The 13,690-nt window shown below is 50.1% G+C and overlaps 1 protein-coding gene across 8 annotated transcripts in view; it reads left to right on the top strand.

Moving 5' to 3' along the window:
• Positions 1–13,690, top strand: part of bmpr1ba (bone morphogenetic protein receptor, type IBa) — a 631,073-nt gene that overhangs the window by 605,444 nt on the left and 11,939 nt on the right. For all 8 annotated transcript variants that reach the window (XM_072495308.1, XM_072495309.1, XM_072495306.1 and 5 more), the window contains 4 exons: positions 287–425; positions 1,559–1,751; positions 8,278–8,575; positions 11,901–12,076. In XM_072495308.1, coding sequence (XP_072351409.1) covers positions 287–425; positions 1,559–1,751; positions 8,278–8,575; positions 11,901–12,076 — 806 coding nt within the window. The remainder of the gene's footprint in view (positions 1–286; positions 426–1,558; positions 1,752–8,277; positions 8,576–11,900; positions 12,077–13,690) is intronic.

Here is a 13,690-nt window from a genome sequence, read left to right as displayed (position 1 = left end):
AGTCAGACGGAGCTGGTGTTCATCATTCGGCTTCTTATCTTCACATTTGAATAATTCCTAACCAATAATCTGAGGAAAATATACACTGACAGAAAGGTTAATAAGAGGATTATTAAAGTCTGAGTGAAACTGGGTCAGCGTGCTCTGAAAGCTGGACAAAGGCCTCACTCTGATGAAAGAATAGAACGCAGGAGAAATGTCAGGGGACAGCAAACACACGCACACTGTTTATATCGCGGCTGCTCGCTATCCAAGCCTTTTTGATGATGCTTCGCTCTCTCTTCAGGTATAAGAGGCAAGAGGACAGGCCACATTACAACATGGGCATTGAGCAGGATGAAACCTTCATCCCACCTGGAGAATCCCTCAAGGATCTTATCGAACAGTCACAAAGTTCGGGCAGTGGCTCCGGGCTCCCTCTCCTGGTGAGTAACTTGTACTACGAGAATCCAGACCTGATCCAGACTCTGGTGCTTTTTCCTCGTCCGATAGATGTCCTTACGTGCTCATTAGGGGCACGAGTGCCACTTGGCCCTGCCCCGCCATTCAACAAGATTGTGACTGATCTGATTGTAACTTCAACGCCACATTGCTGCCGACCCCCGATCACCTTTCACCCCCTTGTCAATCAAGAGCCTATCTCGCTGTGTCTTAAAAAATTCAAAGACTCCCTGCTCCTTTTGAGGAAGAGGGTTTCAGCGACTCACGACCCTCTGAGAGAAACGGTGTCTCCTCATCGCTGTCCCAGTCGGACCTGAGCACACAATGCAGGCTGACAAGTTCTGGTACCAGGGCATGAGGGTGTGCTGCACTGTCGGAGGTGCCGTATGTTGGGGGAAACATTAAGCCGAGGCCGCATCTGCCCTCTCGGGCAGACATAAAAAGATCCCAGTTTCAAAGAAGAGGCCCTGACCAATAAATAGCTCAACCAAAATCCAATTAAAACCAACACGGAGGCTCAATTATCGCATTTCTGTTGGTGGGAGCTTGCTGTGCACAAATTGGACACTGTGTTTCCCACGCTGTGCTCAATTCTTGGGTGGCTCCGGTGACGGCTGCTGCCAGTCACTCTGATGGAGGAAGGAGCATTAGAAGGTGCTCCACTGCTGCCGTTATTTACTTGTTCTCCACCGCCTCTGATGGCCTTGTCCATCGACTCCACCTCCAGGACCGAACCTCGACCAGTGGCCCCAGCTGATACCATTACAATGGGCACACTCCTCTAGAAGGATGCCAATCAGTAACTAACAGCTCATTTACAGTCTCACACTGAGGCCCAATTCTGGGAGAACGTTGGGCTCCTGGTTTGCGATCTGCTGTCTGGGAACCTGAAAATAGGCCGCAATCAGTTTTCCCACCTGCAGCAGGAACACACACTAACTCCCTCTGACTCACGAGCACTCCCTCACGAACGACCTCCCGTCTTGCCGGCCACCGCTCTGCCAAATTGTGACTCCGCCCCTTCCTTTCCGATTTGCCCACACAAATGAGGAACGCGCACCTGTAGCTTTTCCAGCAGCGCGCTAAAGGTTTCGCTCTCTGTGCTTACCTCCGACAGGTGCAAAGGACGATAGCTAAGCAGATTCAGATGGTGAAGCAGATTGGCAAAGGGCGGTACGGCGAAGTGTGGATGGGGAGATGGCGCGGCGAGAAGGTTGCTGTGAAAGTCTTCTTCACCATGGAAGAGGCCAGCTGGTTCCGGGAGACGGAAATTTACCAGACTGTATTAATGAGGCACGACAACATCCTTGGTGAGTTAGTGCAACCTGCTGCTCAGAGAAGACCCATCTACACCCCCTGTGTACGTGGCCTGTGCACAGGACCCGAACATGGCCAATAATGCATGCTGCCGGTTGTTTTTATTCGTTCCTGGGACGTGGGAGTCAGTGGCTGGGCCAACGTTTATTGCCCATCCCTCGGGGCATTTAGAGTCAACCACATTGCTGTGGGTCTGGAGTCACATGGAGGCCAGACCGGGTACAGAGGGCGGATCTCCTTCCCTGAAGGTCAAGAGTGAACCAGATGGGCTTTGACGACAATCGGCAATGGTTTCAATTCCAGATGTTTTATTGAATTTGAACCCTGGGTCTCCGGATTACTAGTCCTGTGACAATACCAATAGGCCTCCCCTATTTTCAATTGCCCCCAGTGTTAAACAATAATAACATGTATTGATATCGCATCTTTGCAATGTGCTTATCAAACAAAATGTGAAATTAAGATCACAAGAAACGGGAGTAGGAGTAGGCCATTTGGCCCCTCGGCCATTCTATAAATCATGGCTGTCTGACCTTGTCAACTCCACATTCCTGCCTGATCCCCCATAACTCTTGGTTCCACTTTAGTTCCAGAATCTGTCCGTCTCCGCCTTGAATATATTCAATGACCCATCCTTCACAGCCTGCTGAAGTCGGGAACTCTGAAGATTCACAGTCCTCTATCAATAGAATCCATGGAATCCCTACAGCACAGAACGAGGTCAATGAGCCCATTTTGTTGGCACCGACCCTCCCAAGACCACCCTGCCGAGGCCCACTCCCCCGCCCTATCCTGGTAACCCCACTGAACCAGCACAACTTTCGACACTAAGGGGCAACGTGTCACGGCCAATCCATCTAAACTGCACATCCTTGGACTGGGAGGAAACCCACGTAGACTCGGGAAGAACATGCAAACCCCACACAGTCACCCAAGGCTAGAATTGAACCCTGTGTCGCCTGGGGAGCAGGGGAGACAAACTTCAGTTGGGGGCACTTGTGAACTCCCAGTGGGTGGGTGGGTGGGTGGAGGGGAGAAGGGTACGGTCCCTCAGTGTCCGATCGAGGGATGCAACATCAGGAAGGGGGTCCCCCATAAAGCCACCCCCTTCCCTTGCTCCCGACCCTCCTCAACCTGGACCCCAATGCAACCCTCACTCGCCTGTGACCTGGGATCCAGCGCCAAACCCAGGCCTGGTGCTGGTGTTATGACAGCGGCAGCCATCCCAAACGCCAGGAGACATAGGGGCTGGTTTAGCACAGGGCTAAATCACTGGCTTTGGAAGCAGACCAAGGCAGGCCAGCAGCACGGTTCGATTCCCGTACCGGCCTCCCCGAACAGGCGCCAGAATGTGGCGACTGGGGGCTTTTCACAGTAACTTCATTTGAAGCCTACTTGTGACAATAAGCGATTTTCAATTTTCAAGTTGCTACTCAACAGAGCTGAACCCCTCTGATCGGCCAACCGAGGACAGGACTTCACGGGCTGCTGCGGGCCTGTCAGGTGCCAGAGTGGAGGAAGATGCTGTGGGCAGGCATTCCCTCAGAGAGTCGGCATTGTGCTCCTGCCAGCTGGAGAATCATAGAGACATAGAAGATAAGAGCAGGAGGAGGCCTTTTGGCCCTTCGATCCTGCTCCGCCATTTAGCATGATCATGACTGATCATCCAACTCAATAGCCTAATCCTGCTTTCTCCCCATAGCCTTTGATCCCATTCGCCCCAAGTGCTATATCCAGCCGCCTCTTGAATATATTCAATGTTTTAGCCTCAACTACTTCCTGTGGTAATGAATTCCACAGGCTCACCACTCTCTGTGTGATGAAATGTCTCCTTATCTCTGTCCGAAATGGTTTACCCTGAATCCTCAGTCTGTGACCCCTGGTTCTGGACACACCCATCATCGGTAAAATCTTCCCTGCATCGACCCTGTCTAGTCCTGTTAGAATTTTGTAAGTCTCTATGAGATCTCCCCTCATTCTTCTGAACTCCAGCGAGAACAATCCCAACCTAGTCAATCTCTCCTAATATGTCAGTCCCGCCATCCCTGGATTCAGTCTGGTAAACCTTTGCTGCACTCCCTCGAGAGCAAGAACATCGGGCGCGATTCTCTGATCGCGGGACAGAGTGTCCCTGCCGTCGTGAACGCCATCGCGTTTCACGACGGTGAGAAATGGACGCGGGCACTAGCGATTCTGGCACGGTGCTCCAGCCTCACTTCCTGGCACGCACTGGGGCCGGCATCAACCCACGCACGCGCAGTGGCGACGTGCCAACCCATACATGCGCGGTGGCTTTACAGAACGCGCCGACCCTGACGCAACATGGCGCGGGGCTTCTGGGGCCAGAATGCGCAACAAAGTAGGCCCGGGGTGGGGGGCGAGGCCGGCCCGCCTATCGGTGGGCCCCTATCGCGGGCCAGGCCCCATCGGAGGCCCCCCCCCGGGGACGTAGCCCCCCCTCCCCACCCCCTACAGGCCGACCCCGACCCTTGGCGCAGAGTTCCCGCCGGCAGCGACCAGGTATGGACAGTGCCGGCGGGACTCTGTTTTTTCCGCGCGGCCGCTCGGCCCATCCGGGCCGGAGAATCGGCGGCCCGGCCTCGTTGTGTGGCCCGCGACCGGCGTCGCGCCAAAGTGGAGAATGGGGCGTCGGGGTGGCGTGGCGCGGTTGCGGTGATTCTCCGGCCCGTCGCGGGGCTGGGGGAATCGTGTCCATTCTTCCTCCGAGAAGGAGACCAAACTGCACACAATACTCCAGGTGTGGCCTCACCAAGGCCCTGTACAATTGCAGTAAAACACCCCTGCTTCTACACTCCAGCAACCCAAACCCCTAGTGCTAACCGCCCTCTGTGTCTGCTACAGACACAAAGTTTTCCTAATTTTATCCTTGTTTTTATAAACAAGAAACAGATGCAGTCAGCTATGTCGGTCGCTATTTTAGGGTTAGATCCCACTATTTTTGCTATGACACATCTTTCATTCTCTCACTCCACAGTATAAATATTTCCCACTTTCTCTGTCTTTTAGCTTTGTGAAAGGGTTATCTGGATTCGAAACGTTAGCTCATTTCTCTCCCTACAGATGCTGCCAGACCTGCTGAGATTTTCCCTTTGGTTTCAGATTCTAGCATCCGCAGTAATTTGCTTTTGCCCACTATTGTCTGTTTATTTCAATATTGCCCTTTAATAGGGGCGGCACGGTGGCGCAGTGGTTAGCACTGCTGCCTCACAACACTGAGGATCCGGGTTCAATCTCCGCCCCGGGTCACTGTCCGTGTGGTGTTTGCACATTCTCCCCGTGTCTGCGTGGGCTTTGCCCTCACAACCCAAAGATGTGCAGGTTAGGTGGATTGGCCACGCTAAATTGCCCCTTAATTGAAAAAATAAAATTGGATACTCTAAATTTTTTTTTTTTAAATATTGCTCTTTAATAAACATAATAAATAATAATAATAATCACTTATTGTCACAAGTAGTCTTCAATGAAGTTACTATGAAAAGCCCCTAGTCGCCACATTCCGGCGCCTGTTCGGGGATGCTGGCCTTGTTCTGCATTACAAGCTAGCTGTTTAGCCCACTGTGCTAAACCAGCCCCTACTTATGTAATAAAGCACCTTTAACTTTTAATAAACACTCCTGGGAACTTTACAACGGCAGTCTTTTAAATCAAGAATAGAATTCATCCATAAACCTATTAAAAAAAATCTTACGGGTACAAGTTCCTTCCTGCTGCCCTTTTTTTACATAATAAATTCCTGAGGCCACGTTGTTAATGGGAATTGTTTCTTTGAAGTTTGCTGCACAGTTGTGCCCACCCTGCACTGTAGCACCCCCCGAGGCAGGAGGAGATCATTGCAATGTGGCAAGCTCCGATATCGACAGACTTGAAGTCTTCTAATTGGGTGAATGTGTTGTGATATCACAATGGTCGATGCATGAATTTTGCATAATCGCTCAAGCGGGCCATTGGTGGGGGGGATCCATGGTGATGTCCCTTCTCTTGCCCGATGCCACCCTTTGTTGGTTCCAGACAGGTGTCAAAGCTTAAATAACGTTGGATGAAGTCTGGAGCTCAGACAGCTGAGTAAATCAGTCTATCAAAGTCATGCAGATTGCTCCCTAGGCTCCCGTTGACTTTCAGAATGTATGAAATCTAATCCGCATTCTTGATTTTCCACAATTCACTGGAGTATATTGGCTTTGCTTTAGGTGCCTGTCTTTCAGGTGACCTTGTAGCGCTGATCGCTGAGTTCAGACCCAGAGGGACCTCACACGATCTTTAGCTAAACCTTAACAAATGAGGAAACAGACTGAATGTCACAGTCAAGATGTCAATATTGCCCGTCATTTTAACTCCTGAGAGCATGGCTTTAACCCAGAAGAAACCACCCCCTCCCCTACTGTAGTCTGTGTTGCTCCACAGCATCAAAGCTGATTGGAATTCTGTCTTGCAGCTCCAGAGCAGTTTACGGGAGTTTAATGTAAAATGTCACTAGTGGCAGAGTTACTCTTTGAGTTATTGATCGCGATGATGCCACTGTCAGGAGCAAAAAGGATTGAAAAGTGACCTGAGAGAAGTATTTAAGATTATGAAGCAACCCGTTAGGGTAGACTTAGAGAAGACGCTCCCACCTGTGACAGGGGAGATCTGAACCAGGGACATAAATATACCATCGTCACTAATAAATCCAATCAGGAATTCAGGAGAATTCTTTACCCAGAGTGGTGAGAATGCAGAACACTCCATGCAGTGTTTCTACTCCATAATATCCTCCTCCCAATCTCTCCACTTTATCGAATCAACTTGTCCTTTTTTTTAATTTTCTCCGTCAGGTGTTTATGGGCGGTGCGGTGGCACAGTGCTTAGCACCGCTGCATCAGAGCTCCAGGGTCCCAGGTTCAATTCCGGCCTTGGGTCACTGTCTGTGTGGAGTCTGCACGTTCTCCCCGTGTGTGCGTGGGTTTCCTCCGGGTGCTCCGGTTTCCCCCCACAGTCCAAAGATGTGCAGGTTGGATGGATTGGCCACGCTAAATTGCCCCTTAGTGTCCAAAAGGTTAAGTGGGGTTACTGGGTTACGGGGATAGGGTGGAAGCCTGGGCTTAAGTAGGGTGCTCTTTCCCAGGGCCGGTATGGACGCAATGGGCCGAATGGCCTCTTTCTGCACTGTAAATTCTATGATTCTATCCAGCATCCCCCTTAACTACATCGATATTATTCACCTCAACCACTCCCTGTGGGAACGAGTTCCACATTCCCCCCACTCTCTGAGTAAAGAGGTTTCTCCTGAATTCCCTGTTGGATTTATCAGTGACTGTCTTGTGTTTATGGACTCTCTACTTTTGGTGCCTCCATAGTAAGGAAATGCCTTCATAATTCTTCATAATTTGGAAAACGTCGAATGAATCTCTCCTTAACTTTCTCCTGCTGGAAGAACGACCCCAGCTTCTCCAGCCTCCCATGCAACTAAAGTTCTTCATCCCTTAAACCTCAGAATCACAGAAAAATACAGCGCAGAAAAGACCCTTCGGCCCATCGAGTCTGCTCCGCCACATGAAAGGCACCTGATCCGCCAATCCTCATCCCATTAGCCAGCACTTGGCCCATAGCCTAGAATGTTGTGACGCGCCAAGTGCTCATCCGGGTACGTTTTAAAGGATGTGAGGCAACCCGCCTCTACCCCCCCTCCCAGGCAGCGCGTTCCAGACCCTCACCACCCTCTGGGTAAAAAATGTTTTCCTCAAATCCCCCCTGAACCTCCTGTCCCTCACCTTAAACTGGTGTCCCTCGTAACCAACCCTTCAACTAAGGGGAACAGCTGTTCCTATTCACCCTGCCCATGTCCCTCATAACCTTGTCCACCTCGATCAGGTCGCCCCTCAGTCTTCTCTGCTCCAGTGAAAACAACCCCAGCCTATCCAACCTCTCTTCATAACTCTAATGTTCCATCCCAGCAACATCCTGGTGAATCTCCTCTGCACCCCCTCCAGTGCAATCACATCCTTCCTATAATGTGACGACCAGAATTGCACACAGTGCTCCCGCTGTGGCCTCACCAAAGTTCTGTACAACTCCAACATGACCTCCCTGCTTTTGTAATCTGTGCCTCGATTGATAAAGGCAAGTGACCGATATGTCTTTCTCACCACCCTATTAACCTGCCCTTCTGCCTTCAGAGATCTATTTACAAACATGCCACGGTCTCTTTGATCCCCAGTGTGGTGCCATTCATTAAATATTTCCTTGTCAAATTGCTGCTTCCAAAGTGTCACACCTCACACTTTTCAAGATTAAATTCCATCTGCCGCTTTTCTCCCCATTTGGTCATCTTGTCTATATCTTCCTGTAACCCAAGACACTCAGCCCCACTGTTAACCACAGTGCCTATCTTTGTATCATCTGCAAACTCCACCCTCTCTCTACAGGGCCTTGACATTCTTTTGAAAGTGTTGACAGGATCATTTGCTCAGAGTTTAGCTAATTTGTTTGAACATAACTGATACTCGTGTTGTTTTTGTTTAGGCTTCATTGCCGCTGACATCAAAGGAACAGGATCGTGGACCCAGTTGTACCTGATCACGGACTACCACGAAAATGGATCTTTATATGACTACTTAAAGTCCACAACCCTTGATACGAAAGCCATGCTAAAGCTGGCATACTCCACAGTCAGTGGGCTCTGTCACTTGCATACGGAGATCTTTGGTACACAGGGAAAGCCAGCCATTGCCCATCGGGACCTGAAAAGCAAAAACATCTTGGTGAAAAAGAACGGGATGTGCTGTATCGCCGACCTAGGTCTGGCCGTTAAATTTATCAGGTGAGTTAGGCACCTTTAAAAGCCACAAACTCTCCCTGACCTTGTTAGGTGCCAAGTTCCTCCTTCCCCCCCCCCCCCCTCCCTTTCCTTAATATCCCACTTTCCTCGCTGTTGTATTGTCCCAAGAGTGCCAGGTATCCGTTTTGCTGCAAGTGACTTTTACACTATAAGCAGTTTGATCATGAGGGGCACCTGATGTCTCCAACATGATAATCAGGAGTGGGAATGTGAGGTGACCCAGGAGGTTATGTTATAATCGTCCCACCAAGAACTGGGCTGAGATCTTCCGACTAACTGGAGATTGAAAATCCAAGGCACTCCCTGTCCGTGTGACTCGGCCATTGACTGGATATGCCTGCCATTCACGAGAGCTTCACATGTCTAATACTGAGTAATGTCCCAAACAAAATGATATTAATGGACGTAGTCGTTTACATTTTGAGTGGTTGTGCAAATGTTGAGAGTCGCAGATTTTGAATTTGAAAGAATTATCTTCCCTGTCCCACATTCCGTTTCCATGCACTGAGCACTGACCAAGAAGAACCCCCACCCCCTCCCCTGGAATTCCTGGTGGGAGTGTAAATCCCGTGAGAAGCTCAGTTCAGAGTGTACAGGAGGCAAACATTCCCTGAGCTTCTGCAACAGCTGCCAAGGACAGGGTGGGCTGACTGCGAAATAGCAGGCCATCTGATTTCCCGTCTCTCTCTCTCTCTCTCTCTCCCTGTATTGCTGGTGGAAATGTAAGTGACGAGGAGGATGTCAAGAGGCTACACAGTGATTTAGACAAGTTGAGTGAGTGGGCAAATACATGGCAGACGCAGTATAACTTGGATAAATGTGAAGCTATCCAATTAGGACAGAGAAAGAGGATGACAGAGTATTATTCAAATGGTGATAGATTGGGAAATGTCAACATACAAAGGTGTGGAGATGCCGGCGTTGGACTGGGGTGAGCACAGTAAGAAGTCTTACAACACCAGGTTAAAGTCCAACAGATTTGTTTCAAACACTAGCTTTCGGAGAACTGCTCCTTCCTCAGGTGAAGGAGCCTGAGGAAGGAGCAGCGCTCCGAAAGCTAGTGTTTCAAACAAACCTGTTGGACTTTAACCTGGTGTTGTAAGACTTTTTACCGTCTTACAAAGGGACCTGGGTGGTCTAGTACACCAGTCACTGAAAGCAAGCATGTAGGTGCCGTGTAAATAATAATAATAATAATTGCAATAAGCTTTATTTCTTTATTATATTACAATGCAGAACAATACTTTTCACTGTACCTCGGTACATGGGACTGTAAAATCCAAATCTATACGTTGCTGTCCATGGCAACAGTGCATGAGTACAGGAGCAAGGATGTCTCCCTGCATCTGTACAGGGCCTTGGTGCACCCACACCTGGGGTATTGTGTGCAGCTTTGGTCTCTTTATCTGAGAAAGGATATACTTGCCATCGAGGGAGTGCAGTGAAGGTTCACCAGACTGATTCCGGGGATGGCAGAATGGTCGTACGAGGAGAGATTGGGTCGACTGGACCTGTATTCACTGGAATTCAGAAGAATGCGAGAGGATTCAATTGAACCGTATAACTTTCTGACAGGGCCGGACAGACTGGATGCAGGGATGTGCTTTCCTCTGGCTCGGGGTCTGGAACTGGGGGTCGCAGTCTCAGGATACTGGGATCGCCAATTGGGACCGAGATGCGGAGAAACCTCTTCACTCAGAGGGGGGTGAGCCAGTGGAATTCTCCGCCACAGAAGGCGGTGGAGGACAAGTCACTGAAGGAAATAGACTTCTAGACTCAAGGTGTCACGGGGTAGGGCGGCATGCGGCGCAGTGGTTAGCACTGGGACTGCGGCGCTGAGGACCTGGATTCGAATCCCGGCCCTGGGTCACTGTCCGTGTGGAGTTTGCACGTTCTCCCCATGTCTGCGTGGGTTTCACCCCCACAACACAAAGATGCGCAGGATAGGTGGATTGGCCACGCTAAATTGCCCCTTAATTGGAAAATAATATATATATTTGTGTGCTCTAAATTTATAAAAAATAAAAAATACATTTTTTAAAAAGTGTTACGGGGTTTGGGGAGAGCACGGTGAATGGTGTTGAGATAGAGGATCAGCTGTAATCATATTGAATGGTGCAGCAGGCTCGAAGGGCTGAATGGCCCACTCCTGTTCCTATTTTCTATGTTTCCTCACAGACTCTCTTCCTCACATTATTTGCAGAATGTACAGCACAGAAACAGGCCATTCAGCCCAACTAAACTAGACTGGATTTTACCATAGAGTCAGGGGCCAGTAACGCCATGGCTTAGTTGGTCGAAGCCCTCGACGAGCTAGAAAAGAGGTCCTGAGTTCAAATTTGGCAAATGCATGGTATTAATCCAATTCCATCTAAAAATATCATTAGCAAGAAATTGATTTTGTAACAGTGCACTATAACACGACTGCCTCACAGCGCCAGAGACCCGTGTTCAATCCTGGCCTTGGGTGTCTGTGCGACGTCTGCATGGTCTCCCCGTGTCTGCGTGGGTTTCCTCTGGGTGCTCCGGTTTCCTCCCACAATCCAAAGATGTGCAGGTTAGGTAGGTTGGCCGTGCTAAAATTGCCCCCTCAGTGTCCAAAAGGTTAGGTGGGGTTATGGGGATAGGGTAGGTGAGTGGGCCTTGGTGGGGTGTTCTTTCGGAGGATCGGTGCAGACTTGATGGGCCGAATGGCCTCCTGCATGGGGCTCTTTAGCACAGGGCTAAATCGCTGGCTTTGAAAGCAGACCAAGGCAGGCCAGCAGCACGGTTCAATTCCCGTACCAGCCTCCCCGAACAGGCGCCAGAATGTGGCGACGAGGGGCTTTTCACAGTAACTTCATTTGAAGCCGACTTGTGACAATAAGCGATTTTCATTTCATTTCATTTCTGCCCTGTAGCGATTCTATGATTCTAGAGTAAAGGGGTCAATAACCAGGGGGCATAGATTTACAATAAGGGGCAGGAGATTTAGAGGGAAATTGGGGAAAGGAAATTGAACTCAAGAGGGTGGTGGGAATCCGGAACTCGCTGCCTGAAAGGGTGGTAGACGTGGGAACCCTCACAACATTGAAGAAGCATTTAGATAAACACTTGAAATACCAGAGCATGGTATTACACTGTGGACCAAGTGCTGGAAAACGGGACTGGAATAGATCGGTGCTTGATGGCTAACACAGACGCGATGGGCTGAAGGGCCTCGTTTGTGCTGTAAAACTCTGTGACTGTAAAAAAAAACAATTGTTGTTGAGTAATGTCATGAGAGGCAAACCAAGGAAAATAACTCTTCCCTCCTCCTCCTCCACAGTGACACCAATGAAGTGGATATACCCCTCAACACCAGGGTGGGCACAAAACGCTACATGGCTCCTGAGGTGCTGGATGAAAGTCTCAATCGGAACCATTTCCAATCATATATCATGGCAGACATGTATAGCTTTGGTCTAATCCTCTGGGAGATAGCTCGCCGCTGTGTGTCTGTAGGTAAGGCTGGCCTGTGTCTCTTGTTCAACTTACATTGTTACGATCGCCGTGTGCGAACTGTAAACCAAAATAACCGAATGATCCCGAAATGAAGAAATTACCGAAAAGGTAACCTTTTACTTCGACACGCATCAGAATCAATAGGAATTGACCGGGAAATGATATTTCAAATAAAATGGTAGATTTCACGTTGAGCAGTCGATACAAAGAGGATACATTTTACAAAACGGCACACACCCCTATCACTCCCCGCAGACACATGGCACCATGTACCGTTCTAGCTCGCCCTCCGGTACGCAGGGTTTCTCGCTTTCCCACCCAATCAATGCGGCCCTCGAATTGTGTTCCACAATGGTCGTATTCAATCCAATGTCCCCAGAGAAGGTTGCGATTCATACGGCACATTGCTGCAGCACCTCCTTTGCTAGGTTTACAAAAATCACGTGGGCACATTTTTGCCCAGAGTCTCTTTTCGCCAACCCCTTCAATAAACCCGTTAAACGGTCTGTTTGGCTCTGGTAAAAATGTTGCAGTAAAAACGTCCAATTCGCAATCTCTACTCTAGCTCTATCTTTCACTTTCTGTCCTATTTAACTGTAATATGCATACACAACTCCAAGCAAATGTGCATTCTCTGTTCTCTCCTTTGTCTGCAGCTCTCCTTTCTGTCTGGCCACCTGGCTCCCATTTTAACTTCCTTCCTGTTGGTACTGTTTCCAGGTCAAGGGTTGCCAGGTCACATGGACCATACTCCTTATGATCCAAGAATATTACAATTGACCCCTTTTACGATTGATATAAGCCCTTAAACTTCCTTTTCAAACATTGTAAAAAAAACAGTTACAGATTCCACAGACATTCACAGTATCAGGACACAGGGAGACTCTAATCACACAGGGAGACTCCAATCACAGTATCAAGACACAGGGAGTAGACAAGCAGGTGTTTGTTCGGAAAGAACAACAACGTTCGTCTATATGGTGACTTCAACATAATGAAATATCCCAGGGCGCTTCACATGAGTGTTATATCAAGAAGGATTTGACACCAGGGGCGAGATTCTCCGACCCCCCGCCGGGTCGGAGAATCGCCAGGGGCTGGCGTGAATCCCGCCCCCGCCGGTTGCCGAATTCTCTGGCACCGGAGATTCGGCGGGGGCGGGAAACGCGCCGCGCCGGTTGTTGCCCCCCCCCACCCCCCCCCCCCCACCCCCCCCGGCGATTCTCCGGCCCAGATGGGCCGAAGTCCCGCAGCTAAAATGCCTGTCCCGCCGGCGTAGATTAAACCACCTACCTTACCAGCAGGACAAGGCGGCACGGGCGGGATCCGGAGTCCTGGGGGGGCACGGGGCGATCTGGCCCCGGAGGGTGCCCCCACGGTGGCCTGGCCCGCGATTGGAGCCCATCGATCCGCGGGCGGGCCTGTGCCGTGGGGGCACTCTTTTCCTTCCGCCTTCGCCACGGTCTCCACCATGGTGGAGGCGGAAGAGACTACCTCCACTGCGCATGCGCGGGGATGCCGTCAGCGGCCGCTAACGCTTCCACGCATACGCCGCCCGGAAATGTCATTTCCGCGCCAGCTGGCGGGGCACCAAAGACCTTTTCCGCCAGCTGG

Source organism: Scyliorhinus torazame, chromosome 3, assembly GCF_047496885.1.
Source record: "Scyliorhinus torazame isolate Kashiwa2021f chromosome 3, sScyTor2.1, whole genome shotgun sequence".
Taxonomy (NCBI): domain Eukaryota; kingdom Metazoa; phylum Chordata; class Chondrichthyes; order Carcharhiniformes; family Scyliorhinidae; genus Scyliorhinus; species Scyliorhinus torazame.
Note: the sequence above shows the minus strand (reverse complement) of the source record. Positions and strands in the feature narration are given on the sequence as shown.